Source organism: Calonectris borealis, chromosome 4 (genome assembly GCF_964195595.1).
Source record: "Calonectris borealis chromosome 4, bCalBor7.hap1.2, whole genome shotgun sequence".
In the NCBI taxonomy this organism is placed as follows: Eukaryota; Metazoa; Chordata; class Aves; order Procellariiformes; family Procellariidae; genus Calonectris; species Calonectris borealis.
In genome coordinates, this window is record NC_134315.1 from 10,959,373 (window position 1) to 10,980,425 (window position 21,053).

The 21,053-nt window shown below is 36.9% G+C and overlaps 1 protein-coding gene across 2 annotated transcripts in view; it reads left to right on the forward strand.

Moving 5' to 3' along the window:
- RGS12 (regulator of G protein signaling 12) overlaps nucleotides 1-21,053 on the forward strand; it is an 89,768-nt gene that overhangs the window by 41,160 nt on the left and 27,555 nt on the right. For both annotated transcript variants that reach the window (XM_075148636.1, XM_075148635.1), the window contains 4 exons: nucleotides 3,881-3,902; nucleotides 12,364-12,533; nucleotides 15,495-15,587; nucleotides 17,322-17,465. In XM_075148636.1, the coding sequence (XP_075004737.1) occupies nucleotides 3,881-3,902; nucleotides 12,364-12,533; nucleotides 15,495-15,587; nucleotides 17,322-17,465 (429 nt within the window). The remainder of the gene's footprint in view (nucleotides 1-3,880; nucleotides 3,903-12,363; nucleotides 12,534-15,494; nucleotides 15,588-17,321; nucleotides 17,466-21,053) is intronic.

The window sequence follows — 21,053 nt, forward strand, 5'->3', positions numbered from 1 at the left end:
CATGCAGCGATGCACACATCTAGCAGGTTATAGATCACGAAAGCTAAAAGATACAGGCTGTTTCAACCTTATGAATTATTCTCCTTTATGCCCTCTGTCCCTTTTTACCTTGTTGTTGGTGCAAGATACTATGTTGTCTATTTCTATGCTGGAAAAAAAATTATGTATTCGCAAAGTAGTTTTCTCCCTGTTAATTGTTGTAAGCTAATAGTCTTTTAGATATGTTGCAAGCTGATCCTGAACACAACATCAAAAAACTCATGGGCCTTTCTGGTTTTTCCACCTAGCAAAGAGAGATGATACAAAGAGAAATTTTACATGTTTTCTCTTAATCAGAACTTTATGCTATCTAATATATGCTGAAGCATTTGCCAGTTTACAGAGACCTAGAACATCTTTTACGGTGTATGATAACTTGGAAGCCACTGTTCAGCTTCCTGGCCCTGGCACTGAGCTCCTCACTTGGATCACAGGGATCAAGATCTTGCCCTGAAGTGTAGGGAAGAGAGTTGCATCTTCCACCTTTGTAGGGTGAGTGTGTGTGTCTGTATACTTCAGCTACTAATCCAGCTAGATGAGCAAGCAGAGTTCCCATGAAGAGATATACTGGAAGACATTTTAGTTTTCCTAAACTAGATTTATTTTTTACATTTCGGTAATTTGTTACCATCAGACTCCTGGCATATACCATGGGCTTTTTCCTAGACCGATTTGGAAGTCAGGCTAATTTGAAGAACTAATTTCAGTTCTTATCTGCTTGTGAAAGATTTGAGGGTTGAATGCAATTAGATTTTATCTCTGGGTGATTGTTCATATGTACATTTTCAAAATGAATACATATATGTCCTGTCATTTGGAATGAAATACTTAAATACTTGGTTTTTTTAATCTTCTTTAATTAGCCCTAAATGCATGGGTCATACCCTATCCTTCCTCATCTTTCAGAAATGACTACATACAGGAACTGTTCAATTTTATAGCTTTTTAATACATATGTTTTTTTAATAGGTAGTTCTTAAAACATATGTGGTAAGTGTTAAATTTCATCAAATAATCAAACTTTGTATGTATAGTAGATCAGATTTTGTCCTGAAGAGCCTCCAGTGGTGGTAAGCATGAGCACTGAAGAGTGGAAAACAGCCCCCAACATATAGTGAATTTTTAAAATGAGATCATCATAGTGTTTAAAAAAATCTGGTCTTGCAACTTATACCTTTGGACAAATCTAGACAAGTTTCAGCTGAACAGTTTAGAAGAGAAACTGCTTTGTCTAAATGTGGATGCAATTTCTGACAGGTTTATATTAAGATTTCGAAGTACTCACAAACATGTTTTGAACATATTATTGTGAATTCTTACACAATAATTACAAGCTTTAGTTTCTAGCTGGTTTTGTTGAATTAAGTGGCTTTAGTTCAGTTACATAGATGAATTTAAAGAAATTGTTCTTTATAAAGAAATTTTATTCTGTGATCTACAGAAGTAAACTGATAATGCTTGGAACGTGCTGGGTAGTTTTAGTGACACTGTAATGTAAAAAAAAACCCATATAGTTGGAATATATCAAAACCAAAGGGAAATTTGAAATATCTTAATAGCACAGAAATAGGTGGTTGATATTTAGATAAGAAATTCTGTTCTTCCTATGGGTACTTTTTTTTTTTTAATGTTTTAATGTAGTAATTACTAAGGCCTTGCTTGGAGAGATTTTGAGATACTGATACATGTAATGTAACACGCATTAAGCAAAGCATTTGAAATAAACACACAAAACCAAACTATGGTGTGTAGAAAGCTCACTGCATTAACTTATGCTAAATGGATTGAGGTAAAACTGTATCTCATTATCCATAGAACTTAATTAAGTGGTACTATTACTCTAATGTTTGAGCTTTTCTATGAAATCACACCATTTTCCTTTATAATGACATTTTACAATTGTTAACTTCCCAGTTTTTGAAAAAAGTATTGTAAATATTCTTTTTACTATCATGAGAATCCTATTCATTTTACTTGATACCTTTCAAAAACATGAAGGAGAATTGTACTTTGTGTTTGAATCTAGATTCATGGAAGCTGCCAAAGTAAATGTATTTACATTGAAAGTATTTTTATTTTTTTCTGTCTAATGAGTAAACTGGTACTATTACTTTACTTTGAGTCATCCTTTTCTCCATTCTTTGAGAAATGACATTGAAATTGTTTATTCATCAGCTGTTCTGTACAGTATGTGAATAAGAAATTAGAAGCAATCAGATTTATAAAACAGATTTCAGTAATGTAAATTAAATTTTCTAAATTGCAAACATGAATCATGCTTCTGAATGCATAATAAGCTTGCTAGACTTACGTGCAAAATAGAAGTAGAAAAGATGTCCTAAGCCTCACTGAAGAACTGTACCCAAAACAGAAATGAGAGGCCTGGGTACACTTTTGATTATATTATTACACTTCACAGATTCAGAAGCGTTTATTTTTGTGTAGTTAAACAAGAAGTGCCATCATTTTTTTGATCTTTTCCATAAAAGATGTATTTGTTTATCTGAACAAGCACCAGAGGAGTGATGTCAATAGAGACTAGTTTAGATTTTGAAAGTTCCAGAATACTTGTATTAAAAACTAGATCAGATCCTCTGCTGCTGATGTGAATAGTGAGGCCACAACAGTTTATAACAAGTGATGTTCTTTAGATAGTGTTAACAGCAGTATGAGATCCTGCAGTGAAACAGAGAAGAAAAGAGAAAGAAAGGAGAAGATATTATTCTTTTAAGGATTACTAAAGGTTTTTGTGGATTTTGAAGGGGAGAGGGAATGGTTGTTGTCAAGGCTGGAAAATACAGACAAACTGTGGAGAGAGAACTTTTCTCTTGAGTTATATATATATATGTATGTTTTTTTCTTCTGTGTGTTTTCCGTCGTGAAGAAATTGTAGATATTATAGGGCATTCTTTCCTAGCTTTTTAAAGAGCAGTACAAAATAAAAGAGTTTCTTTTTAGCTATTTAGAAAGTTACTTAAAGGTTCAAGGACACTTTAAATGACCAAAAAAAAAATTCCCCAAACTAAAATAATAATAATTTTTAATAGCCATTAAAAATCAATACAAACTTAAATCTAAAAATCAGCTGTCCTTCCAGTCTTTCACTCAGCTGAGTGTCAAGGTGCAAGCACTGAAGCACTGGAGTACCTGTTTGGGAAATGGTCACCTACTTGGTTTTACAGAAATGTTAGCTGCCTTGAAGTAATTTGTGATCAAAGGTGAGAAGTTTAGGGAAGATAAGCACATGAACTTCAACATTTCACTAGAAGACTAATTGTCCTTGAAAATACTAGCAGAGATGGTGAGGAGTTCTTACCTAGCTTATTGGAAACGCTCGTAACATCCTTTTGGCTCTGTGGAAGTCAGAAGTGATCAGCAGGGGAAGTTTTCAGGGTCATCTGACTGACGAAATACCGAATTTTAATATTGATTCCACGTATCTCCAGATGTTGCAGCAGAATAAAGTATATGAGGTGTTGTTTTCATTTTAAGTCTTTGCAGGTCAATTTTAAGGTATTTGCTTTCTTATATATACCAACCGATTGACTCTGTTCATCTAAGAAGGACCGTTGGAAGCAGTGTAGCGACTCACAGCAGGAAGTACTTTGTCCAGTAAATACTAGTGGGATCAAGTTCCAGGACAGTGGTTAAAAGGCCTGGAGTAAATTTCATGGTGGGGAGAAACACCTGTGAGAAAGTAACAGCTGGTTTCTTTAGATTTTCCTCTCTCATGTTATATCTATTGTTAATAAGATGATAAAAGTAGCTAACATTTCAAATATTGTTTCTAATACTTACCATGAAACTTAAGTAACACTTATTTTTCTCTTTCTTATTGCAGTCAGCAACTGTTTCTGATGGAGGTAAGCTGAAGCTTGTTTTTACTTTTATAATGAAAAAGAATCAATTTTCCATATTAAGCAACATAATATGTGGTAAATAAGGTGATATATTTTAAGATGTGAGCCCAAAGTGGTGCAGAACTCTGTGACTTCTTTGGGAACTATGCCAATGAAAATATTGCAGGATTATGTTCACATACTGTCACTGATTCATTTGCATAATTTTTTTTGTGGCACATCTCTCTCTATATGCACGTTTTTATTATAACTAGGCTGCTTCATTCATGATAATAAAAAGGCAGAGCTGGTAGACTTTCATATAATTGGATGGTAGATAAAATCTTGTTCTCTGTTTTATTGTCCTTTACATACCCTGTTTGCTTTTGAAGAGATATGCTCTAGCTCCTAAGTTGTAAACTGTGTTGGTGCCTTTGTTGAGGTTGAAATTTCTTTACAGTGTGATGCATTTTGAGAAGGGGGTAAGTAATTTGATATTTGTAAAATCCCGCTGTGGAGCTTTTGCAGTTCTGGAGTGCTTCTAAGTAAACTCTTCTTTATGTCACCTAAGCTTGTTTGTTTTGATTTTAACGTGGCTTTAATGTTTTAAAGGACATCCGCTCTTTGTTAAACATTAGAAGATTATTTCTCTGAACCTTTGAAGTTAATTGAAACAGTTTAAGTGCGCTTCCTTAATGGAATAAAGGAATTTGTGTAGTTTAGGGTATACAAGAGATGACTTTTCTCACTTGTCTTGCTTGGCAGGAGTTGGTTCACTTGATCCTGCAGAGAAACTCACTGAAATACAAACTATTGTTTGCTATTCTTTGACAACATTACAAGACAATTTTATTAAATAAAAAGGGGACAAGCTCTGTTGCTCCAATTAGTGCAGTGAAATTAAAGAAATATTTTGAATGGTAGGGATAATTTTTTATATTACATGGAAATGTAAATGCAAAATTAGCAATACTATTCACAAAACTCCATCGTGTCCTCATTTCTGATTCCTTGCAAAACTAAAACTACAGTTGAGAGAAACATTACTGTTTTGGTCCTTTTGACAGAGCCACTTTCCAATGGCTGTCTGACTTGCTCAAGTATTTTCCTTCTCTACTGCTGACACAGTCTACTGCTGTAACAGTACTTCTGTCTAGATGAGAAGATAGACTCTATGTTGTATCTGTCTTGTCTGCAAAGTGACAAAAGAAGGAAACAGAAAATAATTGTGTCTATTCTGCTTTCTATTTCTAAAATGTAGCCTATGTTTTTGTGGGAAAAAGATTTATTTTTTCCCCCAGATGTTACCTGTTTGATATAAAAATCAAGACAAAGCATAGACTTTTTTTGTTTGTATATGTAATTGAATTAAGTTTCAGGTACTGAGGGGCCAAAAATTTGATGGATTTTTTTTTAGCTAAAATGGAATGTACTTGCATCTTGTCTCCACGAGGGTTCTTGTTCCATGTTAATGAAAATTATTTTATTTCTGTTGCCTATCCAAACTTGGAGATCCCTGTGATAGTACTCATATGATAGTATTTCAAGCTTCTTATGCTTCCAGCTGAAAACTGTTTTTAAAGATCTGACTTATTTTCAGTTCTTCCAATATGACTTTTGTATTTCATTCCAATTCTGTAGGTAATTGTGTTTTCACAATTAATTCTATACAGTTTTGTGAAGTCATGGAATCTGAGGGCCATGTAGGTTGCAGAGGTGAAAGAACAGACAAGTTATATGTATTTATCTGCTGAGTTTTTTGACCTATTTTTTCAACTAGTGCTGAAGATTTAACATGGGCTCTCTCTTCATTGTTAAATGCTACTTAAGAGGGGGGCTGTAATTTATGTAAAAAACAGTCGTTGAACTATACTGAGTGATATTGAATCAATGCTTAAGTACCTAGAAAGTGGATTGGAAAAATAAGAACCAGAGAGACTGTAACCAGAAAAAGTGAAATGAAATAAAATCCTAATTCATTTCATTTAGAGCTGCATTGAGTAAAAAGCTGTGATTCATGTCTGAATTACATTTTCAGGATCTCACTTTTATTGAATATGTCACAGCACTGAAATTTTTTCAGTCTTCTCTAATCTCACTAATTCATTAATAGAACCACAGATTTACAAATTTTAGGGCATGTCTAGATTAGAGAAATTTCACTCACGTAACCGTTAGCATAGCAGTGCATACTTCCTTTCCTAGACTAAGTCTTAATATTAGTGTTTGTACATATAAGTAGATACTATAAATACTGTTGTTAAGCTTTAGTCTGGGAAGGGAAATTTATGTATAAAAAGTAATTATTATGTGTTTATATACATCCCTTCAGTATAATAGGAGGCATGACAGCTCTCTGTACATTTTCTGTCCAAGGTCAATGAAGCCTTATGTCATATGGCTTTTATTACATTAAAGCCAGGCACTGGAAACCATCTACCCCTTGTTGCATTTATTTTACATGGTAACTCAGCTTGTGCGAGGCTGGGGTGTTCTCTTCAGTCAAAACTGTGCACTTGGGCTTTGCAAGATAGGTAACATGTAAAAGATATAAGTACTTGAATTAGTGTTGTTTCCAGAGATGCCGACCAGTAGCAACTATTAACTGTAATTGATTTGCTTAATGAATTGCAGACAATCAGAATGCAAACTGTAATAATGCTTAGATGCAAGATCATTGCTATAGATCAATTAATGTGCAGCACCTATGCTTTAGGAATAGCAGAAACCATTTCTCCTACTTCCCATCTTGGAAACTGCCCATTCCTGCTGACTGTAGGAATAGTGAGAGTGCGTACACAGCACGCAGGCTGTGGCTGATGTTCTGAGCACTGTGCCATGTAAATCATCATAGGGGTGATCAATAGTCTCCAGCTAATGTCTGACTTTGGCTATTGATACCTAGACAGCACTTGACAAAGGGAAAACCTTAAGGTCAAAGGACATATAGTAGAAGTACATCATCATTCATCTCCCAGACAGACATGTGGTGAGGTATCTGAGCTACAGAGATCAGTTCCAGAAAGCTAAAGTCTATTATTTCCAAATACTTAAGCATAACACATACTATATGCAGTCTTTTTCCTAAGATACTACTGTGCTGCAGTTTCTGCTGATTTTTGGGTTTAGTGTTCATCACCTGGAAAGAATTTTCATAAGGAAAAAAAGCGTTCTTAAAGACTTTTTTGAAAGGAATGTGATGTTTGCAATAATAAATAATGTAAAACTGTATTTTAAAAAGTAACTAAGGAAGGTAGAGCAAAAAATCTGCAATGAAGTCCAAAATAAAACGAAACACTGTTTACACTTTTTACACTATAAATACAGATGGATTGTTTCCTCTAACAGGTGTATGACTTATTTGTCAGTTACGTTGGCAGTGCATGCTTGCTGTAGCTGTGTTCCACTGTAACATAAATAATTCAAGTTCCTTTAGCAGCAGTGGCAAAAGGTCTTTTCTTTAAATTATTTATGTAGCATTTTATAATGCTTTGTGTTAAGTATACTATTGCTTTCCTCTGCTTGAAGCCATGAGGGTAAAGAATCAATTTGTTTAGAATGGTGTTGGAGGCTACCAGGAATTTCTGGGGGGAAATGCTTTAGCTTCCCTTATCCAAAAGTTGCAGAGGAACAATGTGCCGTACAGTAAGACTAATCTGCACCCAATGGGTTCCGGGACGTTGCAGCTGAACTTGGTATGGATTCAGAAGGATGGCTTTCAGTGAATGGCTTGAAGTATTTGATTAAGTGGCACCACAGTGGTTCTTACCAGCTTTATCCAGGTAATGTACCTAGTGATTAACTGGAATATCTTAATTATATGAATTTATGCATTTTGATGATTACAAGGAATACGTGTAGCTTCTCACAATAATAAAAAGTATTCGTAGGTCGAAAAATACATACGGATTTTATGAAGAAATGCATACAAAAACATCCTTAATTAATTGTATTCAGACTTACTGCTTCATATTATTTAAATAAAAACTTTGAAAGCCATCTTATCCTGTATACTTTCAAGATTTTACCTGATTAAATGCCTGCATTTTCTTACATAATGCTGGTTTTGTACAACAAAACCAAGAACCTCCACAGAATGTGTAAACACAAAAGGTGTAAGAGATTGTTTTTCTGTGGATTTTTAGAAAGCGTTCTGTGTCAATTCTCTATTTGAAGAAGGTAATAAATGAAGCTGAATGAGTTTGCACAGAAAGTGGTGCTTCCTCGCTAGGTACGGTGGTTCTTGAATAGAACAGAAATAAATGTAGGTCCCCAGGATTCGGGATGCTTGAGTAAGGAGCCTCCTTTTACAGGTAATGCAAGATGAGTCGGTGCTTCCACACAGTAAGGAAAAAAGAAGGTAGGCATTAGGAGACTTCACAACACTGCTAAGTCTTCTGTGCACCTGAGTTGGGGTTTTCACAGTAAACTCCTTTGGCATCCTGAGATTCGCAAGAGCTAATCTTCTTTTTTTAAACACTTAAGAAGAAGGAGGAGGCCACTTTGCACGACAACCTTGCGGTTAGATCGTTTGCGGGTGGGATTCAGGGCTCTATGTTTCCTCTAATGATCATCACAGTGATTATTAGACGAAATATGTGACTCAGTTGGAAAGTTTTCCTGTTTTCCAAGGTGGGCTGTGTGTATCTAGGAATGTGCAAGTTGTGAAAGTCGGGAAACCTGACACTGAACTCTTACATTGGAAACATTCCTCTGCAAGGGGAGTGGAGCAGGAGTTACGGCTTATATAGTCTTCATTTAAGCGTGATTTGGATAAATTGTGTACTAGTGTTATAGTTGGTGTTTTTTTTTTCTTCCCATCTGACCTTTCTTTTTCTCTGATTCTAAACCTACCTGCACTAGGTTGTAACTGTTTTAATTGCAACTGTTGATATATGTGGTAAAAGAAAGTAGAATAACCCAGCCTTTTCTGGGAAACAACCTTGTTCTGTGTTGTTTTCAGGTTGACAGGTACCCCAGCAGAAATCTGTACAGATTTTAAAAGAAAATTGACTGCGTTTTTTTTTGAAGGGAAAACAAAGGAGTGTCAGGGTTAAGTATGAATTCAAATAGTTCTTTCTGAAAAAATCTGAATTAGCTACATAAAATCCACCAGAACAGAGACAGTTTACTGAGAATGAGTAATCCCTTAATGCTGCTGTAAAACCTTGAAGGACCTGTGCCAGTAGCTCTCAAAGTTGTTGAAAAGGCAGTCTTATTTTGGTTCATTTGTTTTCACGGGACCTCCAGAGTCAGCAGCATATCAGAGGAACGAGAACCCAGTGTAGTTTAGAGCAAATGTAACTCTGACAAGCTGGAGAGAGCGAGCAGCTGCTAGCAATTAAAGGTAGTTAGCAGTCACCCACTGGTGTAAACACTCAGAGACTGTAATTGCAGTTTGGCCTTCCTGCCTGCCATAGGGAAGTTGAACAGCCGTCACTTGGAGGGAGGAGGGCGAAGCTGACCTGCTAATGACTGCTGTGCCTACCATTTTGCAATCTCTTCTGAGTCCTAAGGCGCTGTGACTTGTGGGTTTAGAGTTGAGCACTTTGTGTGGCTACTCCCTAATTTCCCTCTGTCAGCCAAATAGGTTTAAATGGTTTGGTATGTGGGATGAGTTTACCTTTCTGACTTTGCCTGAAAGGAACTAGGAAATTTTCATCATTCATCACTGGAGAACACTGGGGATTGAACCCTTTAGGAGTGAGGCAGTATCTGAAACTATTCCAGATATATCAAGAAGTGGGTGTCTATTTATATCCTGGACTGTAAAATAAAACTTATCCACCTGCAGAGTTAAAGCAAAATAATTTGGGTAATAAATTTAGATACAGTTCTCTTCAGATTCACATTAGCTTCTTTCACAATAGTTTCACTGTGGTGACAGGTATTCTCTAATGAAGCTAACAGTTGACTTGGTTATGTGCTTTCATATGTCTTAAAGGAAAAAGTGAATAAATATTTCTTATTAAAAAAATTGGCATTATTTGCTGAGTGTTTTTAATTAGCTTTGATTAATATGACAATTAGGCAAAGAAAAATACTTGTATACCTGATATGTTATTATAGTCCTTATGTATTATCCTTATTGAAAATATAAAGTTACATTTTCATTCCTCCCTAATCTAATTCTCTATCTTTGTCTTATTTTGTCTTATTTTTGTCTTAAACAATAGCTTTGCTTACAGAAATTTGGTGTAGTTAACTGTTATGTCTTAGTAAATATTTATAAGCTACAGAATACATTTAAAAAAGAAGTTTCAGAACTATTTTTTTTCTTTAATTTTTCTTACCTTTATAACTATCTTTATACTTTTTCCTATGTTCATAACTACCTTTGAATGGTCCTTTCTTTCAGAGTTCATACTTCCAGGGAGAAACAGTAATGTTTTGTAACATAGAATTTGGAAATGCAAAGTGCTTTGAAATACATGTAACAGAAAAGGAGAACTTGGGAGATCTTATATAGTAGTAATACTGGTGAAATTAATCCTTGCTTTAGTTAGTCCAGGTGATTAACTGAGGAAAATAAACAACAATAAAAATGTCTCTGTGAAGAATAGGCCATTTCTTACTACTCCTGAATTCGGTTCTCTCAATCAGTTTACATTTATAATGAGCTGATATCTGCTTTTCCATTTGGCATAGAACTGTTGAAGATACCATCTATTTTATTTGAGGCTATTATTTTCCCACATCTATTACTGCTAATTTTTCAAAGAATTGAATGTCTGCTTTTTTTGATCACTTCATCACAGAGTCATTCAGTTTGGCATCTCTCTTAGTGCAACCTCCTGCTCAAAGCAGGGTACATTATGAGATCAGACCCCATAGGTCAGGGCTTTATTCAGTTGTGTCTTCACAACTAATTAAACCTCAGATCACCTCTCTGAAGTGGGTATCTGTGAGCACTACTACTATACCAATTTGACATTTGTGTAAACAGAGATGAAGAGAGCGGTGATTTGTAAAAGGGCATACAACAACTAAATGACAGTTGTATACAGTTCCCTCTTTTACTTTGAGCAGCCATTTCTTTCACCTTTACACTTCTGTGAACAAGTGGTCACTTTTTTAAGAATTTATTGTTCATGCTCTATTTACTGATATGTGACAAAGATGATCTGGGTCAATACTTGAAATTATTACAGTCATGCTGCTACGCAAGGTTGCATTTTCCTGAATTCTCTTCGGGTTCTTGTTAATTTGTCTTTCAGAATACAAAAGAAATTTCTGTTTGTCTGAGATCTAAAGAATCTGATCATTTCTCAACTTGGGGTCCCCAGATTAATGCATCATGTTGGCTCGAGTCTGGAAGGGAGTCACGAATCCCTATTTTTGTCAGAAACCCTGATAAATTTAGGACCTATGGTTTGATACCTTGTCCTGGTTCCGGCTGGGACAGAGTTAACTTTCTTCCCAGTAGCTTGCGGGGTGTGCTGTGTTTTGGGTTTAGTGTGAAAGGAGCGTTGATGGCCCATTGATGCTTTGGCTGTTGCTGGGTGGTGCTTGCACTGGGGGGAGCACAGCGGGGTGGTGGACCCAGCTGGCCAATGGGGTATTCTATACCATGTGACATCATGCTCAGTATAAAAACCAGGTGTGTGGGGGGGCTCACCCCCAGTTTGGGACACGCGGTCGGCGAGCAGTTGCATTGTGCATCACCTGCTTTGTATATTCTGTTATTGTTGTTGTTCTCATTGTTATTATTACTGTTCTACTTCGTTTTATTTCAATTATTAAACTGTTTTTATCTCAACCCGGGAGCTTTCCTACTTGTGCCCTCCCGATTCTCTCTCCCATCCCGCTGGAGGGGTGGGGTGGGTGGGTGAGCGAGGGGCTGCGTGGGGTTTATTTGCTGGCTGGGGTTAAACCACGACATACCTCTACTTCCCATGGATGAGGAAGGCATCCATTACTACCTCATTTTCGTTGGTGGTGTTTTCCTCATTTGACTTGTTTCCTAAATTTTCAGCATTTAATGGGAATCTCTCATTTCCATGAAAAACTTCACGTAGTCCCTGTCTGCTGATTTAAGAGTGTGTGAGATTTTATCTCCTATCACCTAATAGGGTTTTTTCCCACTTTCTGGTGAACGGTGGGTTGTTAAAGGTCTATGTTCCTTAGATAATCTTATGAAGGATTGCAGTCCCTGAAGTGAGGAATGTGAGCAGAAAATTTTGTCCAAAATATTTATTTTGTGACGCAAGAAAAGAGTTTGCCTTTTGTGCCTACCCCTTTTGCTTCTGGCAGGGGATAGCTGTTAAGACACTCATTTAGTTTTCTTTGCAGTTGAACAGAAGGAAAATGAGAGATGGTTGGGGTTGCTTTAACTATGCAGGTGCTCCTAATAAAAATGGAAAGGGATATTTTGAAGTCTGCACTACTTTCAGCTTGAGCAGGAGGTGTGATAAATAAAGTCAACAATGCTGAAGAGTAAAAGTGAATAATATTTTATTGACAAATTTGCTCTTTTTTTTAACAGAGCTGAATAGTACTGATTTGAAAGACTGCATCAGTGAAAATAGCCTCAGTAGCAATGCTAGTCTTCCCAGCGTACAGAGCTGCCGACGGCTTCGAGAAAGAAGAGTTGCAAGCTGGGCTGTTTCATTTGAGCGTCTTCTTCAGGATCCTGTTGGCGTTAAATATTTTTCGGTAAGCTTTGAGGGATGGTAAGAGGCCTTTCAAAATCGCTGCAGTAATTTTTCTGTATTCTTTTTTCTTTCTTGACAGTATCCTTACATAAGGCAAGAGATAGGAGTTCGTTACACTAAATCTTTCTAAGTTTAAACTGGTTCGCAGTTGAATAAGAGTTCATAGTAATACACATATTACCATGCATTTCTGCATAGCAGAAGTTTCAGATAAAAATGGAGGCTATACTTTGCATTGTATCAGAACTTTTAGAAAGCTTCCCCATTTCATAAAACAATTACATTTGGATCTGTAGCCTTTGAAAAAAGAAAGAGGCAGTAGTTTCAGTAGTTCCCTAAGAATTGGTAATTATTCACATTTGCCTACTGAAATGTGGGAAACCATGTAGAACATTTTTTCAATTATACAGTGGCTTATCTTCCTGCAAAAGGTTTTTAGAAATACTTTTTGGAAGTAATTAAGGTAGCTAACAGCACTGGTAAAAGCTGCAGCTTGCAGGAGTAGTATTGAGTATTTGCAAAGCATAAATTAAGCTTCTTCACAGCACATTTATGAAGTTATAAGTAGTATCATATGGTTTACATGTAAGGAAATAGAGGTTTATACACTTTTGCATTGCTGCACGGAAAGTCTGTTGCTGATTCTGAATCACAAGGACATTTTGTGCTGCCCAAATAATTTTCACAAACAGGACGTAAAGAAACCTATGATATAAGAGATATAGATTATTGGACTCCTTTACTTGATACAAAAGTACATAAAAAATCAAATGATTAATAAGCAGACTTCCATATTAAATAGCGTGGGGACCCAAAAAACCACGTTAACAGTGAACACCTGTTTGAGGAAACAGAGAACATGAAAAATAATATATCCTGGATATTATGTTCCCTGTCTTTCCATTTTTTTTAGTAGAGTAGCCTAAGAGTTATTAGTGTTTCTGCTTAGATACTGAGACTTCTTCTCAGACTGAAGGAAAAATTAGAATTTTGATCTGATGTTAGAATCCACCTGAAAAATGATACAGTTTGGGAGTGTGCTACTGAAAGTTTAGTTGTCCTTTCTCGTTACTTTTAAGCCACCAGTAAACTTACTTATGTACACTTAAGAGCGTAAGCCTTGGAGTCTGGCATGAAGCAGAGTCATGGTGCCTAAAAAAAAAAGCCTTTTCAAGTGATAGGTTCCCTTCCTTCAAAGGGAAGCTCAGAAAGTGCATGGACTGAGAAGGGAGTCACCTATAACTAGTCAAAAGATACAGATTTCTGCCAGTATTGAAGAACATTGGAGCATCAGCATTTAATTTTACAATTGCACAGTAAGCATCTTGGTGCATTTGGGATTCAGCATGCATAGGCCTTTCCTGAGGACAGCTTTGTCACAGAGCAGGAATTACTCTCTAAGAAGAAGAGATTTTGCATGTTTTGCAAATACTCACATTTTGCATAATAGTCTGCTGATTAGAGTAGTCATCCAGGAAGTGAGAGACCTGATTGCAAGTTCCCTCCTTGAGTGGTTCAAACCAACATCTCCAGCTTCCCAGCCATGTGTGACAACTGCAAGGCTACATAATGTTCCAACTGGGGCACCACTGAATTCTTGTGCAGCCAGCTGTACCCAAATCACGTGGCCAGAAAGAAAGCAAGCAGGAGATTGACTATAGATTCGCAGTGAAGACACTGAGCGGGGAAGTAGGCAGTTGAGTTCCAGTTCCTGCTCACTAATTTGATTTTCTTTTAATCTGTAATTACATGTAAAATGCAGAAATGTTCCCTGACTACACTCTGGATTGTTTTTTATACATTTGGTGTCTCAGGTTAGGTATCTGAAGAACTTTTAGTTTAAATTGAGAGATTGTTAGTGGATTTAGACTCCCTATATTGTAGTTTATCTCAATTGCTTTCTTACAGTTGGAATCCCTAAACGCTATGTTAGTCTTAAAAGCACAAATAAAGTTTTAAGTATTTCTGTGAAGATTCCTCTTACACTGCTTTTTGAGACTGCCTTGTATGTTAAAGAAGCTTGAGTGATACCAGTGTGACACTTGAGTGAAGGTTGTGGCTTGTGGGCTGACTTAAAATAAAATTTCCAATTAAACACTGATACCTAAAGTTCTAAAGTGTAAACAAGCAGTGTTCTAATTACGTGAATGCCTAGATAATTTTTTTAGAGGACCAAGTTAATTTTTTTTATATCCTTCCCCTCTTCCCCCCCTCCCCAAGTGATTAAAATGCTTTCAAGAAACATATGCTGAGAAAATATTGAATTATACAGATTTGAATCAGTTTGTGGTTGTACAATTTCCCAACTGAATGGGGTCCTGGTCTTCATTTGGACCTTTGGATGCTATAACATAAATGTCCTGATTATTGTGTGTTGTACTGGGAGAATTTTTTTTTTTTCCTCGAAGAATGCATTGTCCAAGGAGAACCCATGTAACGACATCGGCAAGCAGTGATAAATGAATTTTCATAGTTGCCGTGTGATGCAGAAAGATGCTGTAATGAATACAGAATTGATTATGGGCACTGCTCGATAAACATCTACTCTATTATACTAGTAGAACTGCAATTAAAGACAGCTGGTTTACAGTGTAATTTTTAAATGTAGTTACAAATTATTTAAATTTTTATTAAAAGTTTATTCACTAGTTTATACACTACTTAACGTGAAGTTTCAAACTTTGTCTTTGTACATGCAATGATTTGATTGTAACTTGATGGATTCTTCTCAATTGTATACGTTTAAAAAGAAATGAGAAAGAGGAGAAGCACAAGCACTAGGCATATATTGGACATGCATTGATTTTTACTTCAGAAGAAAACCGGACTGTGAGACTGATTGAAATGTTACCATTATGCAAACTTCAATATTCTTATCAAGCATTATAAATATGTTGTTTGAAATGGCAAGTAACTTCTTTTCTTTATGAGACATTTATTTATTTGTTTATTTTTCTCCTAGGAATTTCTACGGAAAGAATTTAGTGAAGAAAATATTTTATTTTGGCAGGCCTGTGAATATTTTAACCATGTACCTGCACATGATAAAAAAGAGGTAAGTCAATATTGTATTTCAATATATGGTGTTGCTTACTAAAAATTGTTACTTCCTCAAGATTATTGAAATTATTGGAGCTGTGCTTGGTCTTTGTACTGTGACTTCACTAAAATAGGGTTGGAACCTCAGTCTGATTTTCTCAATCCCCTGAGAGTACTGTCCCAGGTTTTAAGATGTTGGATATATTTAGACTGCAGTGAAGTGCAGAGGTAGCTCTGTAAAAATGAGCTAAGGTATACTGGATGTTGAAAAATGGCTAGCTGCAGCAGCCCAGTGCAAGGGAGTGCAGAACAAGTTAATTTAACATGTCAAGGAGAGGCAAAAACTAGCCTCTGTTGTGCTCTTCCAGCTACACTGCCTCCACTAGCCAAGATAATGTTTTTATAAATAACTTCCATATATCTGCTGCTCTAAGTGTAGTCATAGAATCATTAAGATTGGAAAAGACCTCTAAGATCATCGAGTCCAACCGTCAACCCAACACCACCATGCCCACTAAACCATGTCCCTAAGCGCCTTATCTACACGTCTTTTAAATACTTCCAGGGATGGTGACTCAACCACTTCCCTGGGCAGCCTGTTCCAAGGCCTGACCACTCTTTCAGTAAAGAAATTTCTCCTAATGTCCAATCTAAACCTCCCTTGACGCAATTTGAGGCCATTTCCTCTCGTCCTATCGACAGTTACTTGGGAGAAGAGACCAACACCCACCTCACTACAACCTCCTTTCAGGTAGTTGTAGAGCGCGATGAGGTCTCCCCTCAGCCTCCTTTTCTGCAGGCTAAACAACCCCAGTTCCCTCAGCCGCTCCTCATAAGACTTGTGCTCCAGACCCTTGACCAGCTTCGTTGCCCTTCTCTGGACACGCTCCAGCACCTCCATGTTCTTCTTATAGTGAGGGGCCCAAAACCGAACACAGTATTCGAGGTGCGGCCTCACCAGTGCTGAGTACAGGGGCACATGTTTGTTCATAAATTATGAGAATCTGCATCTCATCCTTTTAAGACAGTCCTATGTTGGTCAGGCAGTTTTGGTGAATTTTGAACTTTGTGCAGGTTGGCAACACTTCTGTTGACACCACAGCCAAATCTAGTCAGGTTTACTCTGTGGAAACAGTTCCATCTTTGCTCTTTTGTGGACTATTGATTTTTTTAATCCACTTTCTTCTGTCTTCAAACAATGTATTTTCTGAACACTACCCTTAAGGGCTCTGAGCTCAGTTTGCTGTTTTTTTCATTATTTCCAGAATATAGGTGTTTCAAAGTAAACAAGTTAAAAATAGAGCATAAATATTTTTGACTGTAAATATTCATATATATATATATACACATATATATTTAACCTTTTTCTAACTTTCAGAAATTGAAGCTTAGAGGATTTATTTTAATAGTAACTGTTATGTAGAAGGTCTAAAATCTAAAACCAATCTGTTCTCCTTTGTAAGACAGCATTTGATGTGTTTCAGTTTTATTATTTTCATAGTTTGATTATTTTAATTCTTAAGCAGCAACTTTTACTACTTAAGAAATATTTGATGAGTATTTGTAATTTTAAAGGAAAAAACCCTATTTATATGCCTAAAACTAACAAAAGCTGTTAAATGAAAAATGCTTATGTATTAAGGAAACTAGAATGGCTGTATATTTTTGGGTGGAATATATCAGTGTAAGAAATGACTGTCTGAAAATATGGTTTTAAAGCAAACATACATTTAGCATTTCTTTTCTGTAGCTTTCCTACAGAGCTCGGGAGATCTTCAGTAAGTTCTTGTGTAGCAAAGCTACAACCCCAGTTAATATTGATAGCCAGGCACAGTTGGCAGATGATATTCTCAATTCTCCGCATCCAGATATGTTCAAGGAACAGCAACTTCAGGTAACCATAGAAAACATGACTGCTGTACATTTATGTCTATTATCTTTTCCTTTGAAGTGCTTTAAAATCTATAAAAGTAGTTTCACATGCTGTATATTTTACTATGTATAAAAAGACATTGAAGTCAAGATCATATACATTCTGTTAGCAGAATAGAAAAAGGCTAATGGAAGGCCGCTTGACTGTTTTTCTGTACATTTGCATATGTGTAGAAAATTGCCATTAACTAAAAAATAATCTGAAAAATACTATAATTGAAATGAAGGTTTAGTGCAAGTAAATAATTCCATGTGTTGCAACACCATTGCATATGGTGTTTGCATATGGTTGCTTATTCTTTTCTTTAGTGGACAATTGTGTACATAAATAGTGTGTAATTTTGGTTAAAGTGGTTTGTAAAAATATGTCTGTTGTATTAAAGGAGTCCTTCCCTTATGCTTTAATAGAACTGTCAGAGAAAGAGCTTGTTGGTGTCTGAAGACCTCTGAAGTGGATGTATTTTAAATAATTATTGATGTTCAGAACAGAACAGTTATGTAACAACAGGATACACTTTACATTTTCTGTAGAATTTAAGTTTCTTCTTTATTCTCCTAAGTAATCTCTTTGGTAACTCTCCCACCCTAAAAATTTATTAGTAGAAATAATTTTGAGATCATGGTATTTAGAAATCAAGGATATAGTGAGATATATACATATATATATCTGCATAAATGAAGCAGGTCACAATCAGTCTTCATGCAACCTCCGATACCATGCTTTTGGGGCAATCTGAGCAGGTGGGTATAGTATCTCCCTCCATCTGCGAAGTGGAGATAACTGCTGGTAGGTCTGACTGCTGGTCTGGTAGCTTCTAGCATTACAGCTATCCCCCATGCACCTACCAAGGCCTGGGACTTCTGTGGTAATGTCCAGCCACGATCTTCCCAGACAGTTTTTCATGCATTCCTCATCTTGGCTTTGTGGAGCCCATGCCGGAATTCCTCATCATCCTCTCCCAGTTGTTTGGTGGAGCAGATGGTGTTCTTAGGAGTCTGGTGGCTGGGCTGATGCAGGTTTTCTTCCTTCTTTGAAAACGCTGTGTCCTTAGTTTGGAGGGCTCATAAGGTGGGTGAAAATGCTGATGTGAAGTGCTGCTGTGGGTCTAATCCCAGCCACGTGGCCTGTCTGGACCTCACCTGCTTCTCTCAAATTGTCAATGCCTCAGTAGTTCATCACATCCCTCAGTCAGGCCCGTTCCTCCCACTGAAAAATTAGGTGAAGCAGGATGAGAGTTACTTCTGCCAAAGTAAGCAGCCTTGAAGCTAGGTGTGCCAGCTGAGGTACTGATGATGTGTTGCCTGGCTGAAGTCGGTGCTGGGTAGTCAGCTGCCTTGACGTCCCTCAATATCTTGGTTTCACCAAGTGCTGGTTCTGCAGTGGATCACTTTTGTGGTCCTGGTGGGTGGTATGACCTTGGCAACACAGAACTGTAGGTCTCTGTAGTTAGCACAACACACCCGGAGACTTTCAAAGTTCAGCTCATGGTGGTGACACCATATTAATAATGCAAAGGCTCTGCATTTGTGGTCTTTCACAGCTTTTTAGATTTCAGCACTGAGCATAGAGTGCAAGGGTGCTGATCTGTGGTGGTCGTCAGAAAAGTGTTACTTGATGCTGGGGAATGGGGAGTGTTGCTGTAAGGCTGCAGTGGAGTTGCAGAAGTGTGTGTGGGAAAGTGCCTTGGAAAGCACTGCTGAAACCCTTAGCTGTCAAGCACTGCCTGTTGGGAATGCTGCTGGAAGTTGCTTTCTCTCCACAGCCTGACGAATTTGCCCTTGAGCCTGTTGTTAGAGGTGTTGTAATATGGCAGTGTGGATGTAGCCAAAATGTCTGGTTAGGATTTCACTGTTTCTTGTAATAGAACAAGAACAAGTATTTTGAGTGTTTCTGGAAGCAAGACACTGTAGGTCACTTGAAGATACTAAAATAAGAATAAAATATCATTTACTTTATGTAGAGTTGCATAAATGGATGTAAGTTTTTCTACTCTTGTTTACGTGTAAAGTTCAAATTGTGCTTTTCAAATTATGCTTTTATAAGCTGTATTTCTCCTCATTTGTAAGAACAAGAAATAGCGTCTGCTAGATTTTTCCAATAAGCAGAAGCATTAACGTGTAAATTAATATGATAATAATGCTAACTGTAGGAAATTGGGGATGTAGTGTGGGCTAGCAACATAGTGGGGCAAATGACGATCAGCTCAAGATAAAGTAGTTAAGCTGTCATCACTCTGTCCAGGAAAGTTAAAAGTTTGGAATGTTTTTGCTGTGTTAAGTATATTTAATCTGCAGACTTCATCTCTGCAGTAACTCTGTTTGTGTCTCTTAGGAAGAATAAAGGAAAATACCGCAGAGAACTATACCTAGCGTGGAATAAAAATTTTCTCTTCTTTAGGTGCTAGATTCTGTGACAGGAGACAACTCTGAGAAGTGTCTTATCTTTTGGGGGCACAGATTGCATTTAGCTTAAAATATTGTGATTTGTTGAGTGTAACCTCTATACATTTCATTCCCTTGAAAACCTCAGGGACAGGTGATTTTGCATTTTTCAGTTAGCTTGGCTTTTGCATCTTGTGTTGGTTGTGCAGACTGCACTTACACAATATTTTTCCCCAATAACTAACCTTGTATCAGCAGTTCACCTATGAGTCTGTGAGATTGAGGCATTTTGATATCTTGTAATTGCTTCTCCGTATTTTACGCTATTTTGGCAATACACCAGAGTGTTAAATTCATTGAGTTCAGCAGAACTCAAGAAACATTTCCAAGCTATGTGCGCTGTGTACACTGAATAATTTGTTGAGCCTTGACCTGAAGACTACGTGTGCTCTGAAACTAGTTGACCTTTTGAATTTTGCCAGTACCTGTGGTCAGAGGATTGCATCTTTCACAGCATGAGAGAGAGATTCCCCTTTGTGAGCAGTTTTTCAAGTGGAAAGAGTCATTGACACCGAATTGTCTCTTTGACACTGCATTGAGGCCACATTAGTCTTTGTGCTGAGCTGTTTCAAAACTAACCCTACAAAAGTATTTTTTCCATAGCTCACCATGTGGAAAACAGTTTGTTAGAAGGCCCAACAAACGCAACAGGTAGCACCTAAGAGGGAGTGGGAATATGTGGGGGGAAGGCAAGAATGTGGCAGTCAGCATTCAGTTTGAATTAGGTTTCTATGACACTGCAGCATCTTGCTGTTTGCCAGAAAAGCTTTGGGCTAATGCTGAAAAATGATTTCCATCTGAAACTGGGCCACTGTGGCTTAGTGATGGACTTCCCTGTAGACTCTTGGAATGCCATAACCAGTTGTGTGGCGCATACCGTTCTTCGCTTGTAGGGAATTTGTCATGTCCAAAGAAGGCGGCATTCATACTGTTTTTTCATATCAAGGGAATCACTGGAGAAGATATAAAGGTAAAAGTATGAATTCACTTAAAACTATAGGTTTGCAAAAATGGAACAAGAAATTCAAACATTGTTTAGCATTTAAGAAAGAACTCTTCTTCCTTTAGTTTCATAAATTTAGCTTTGGCTAAATTAGCCTCAGACATT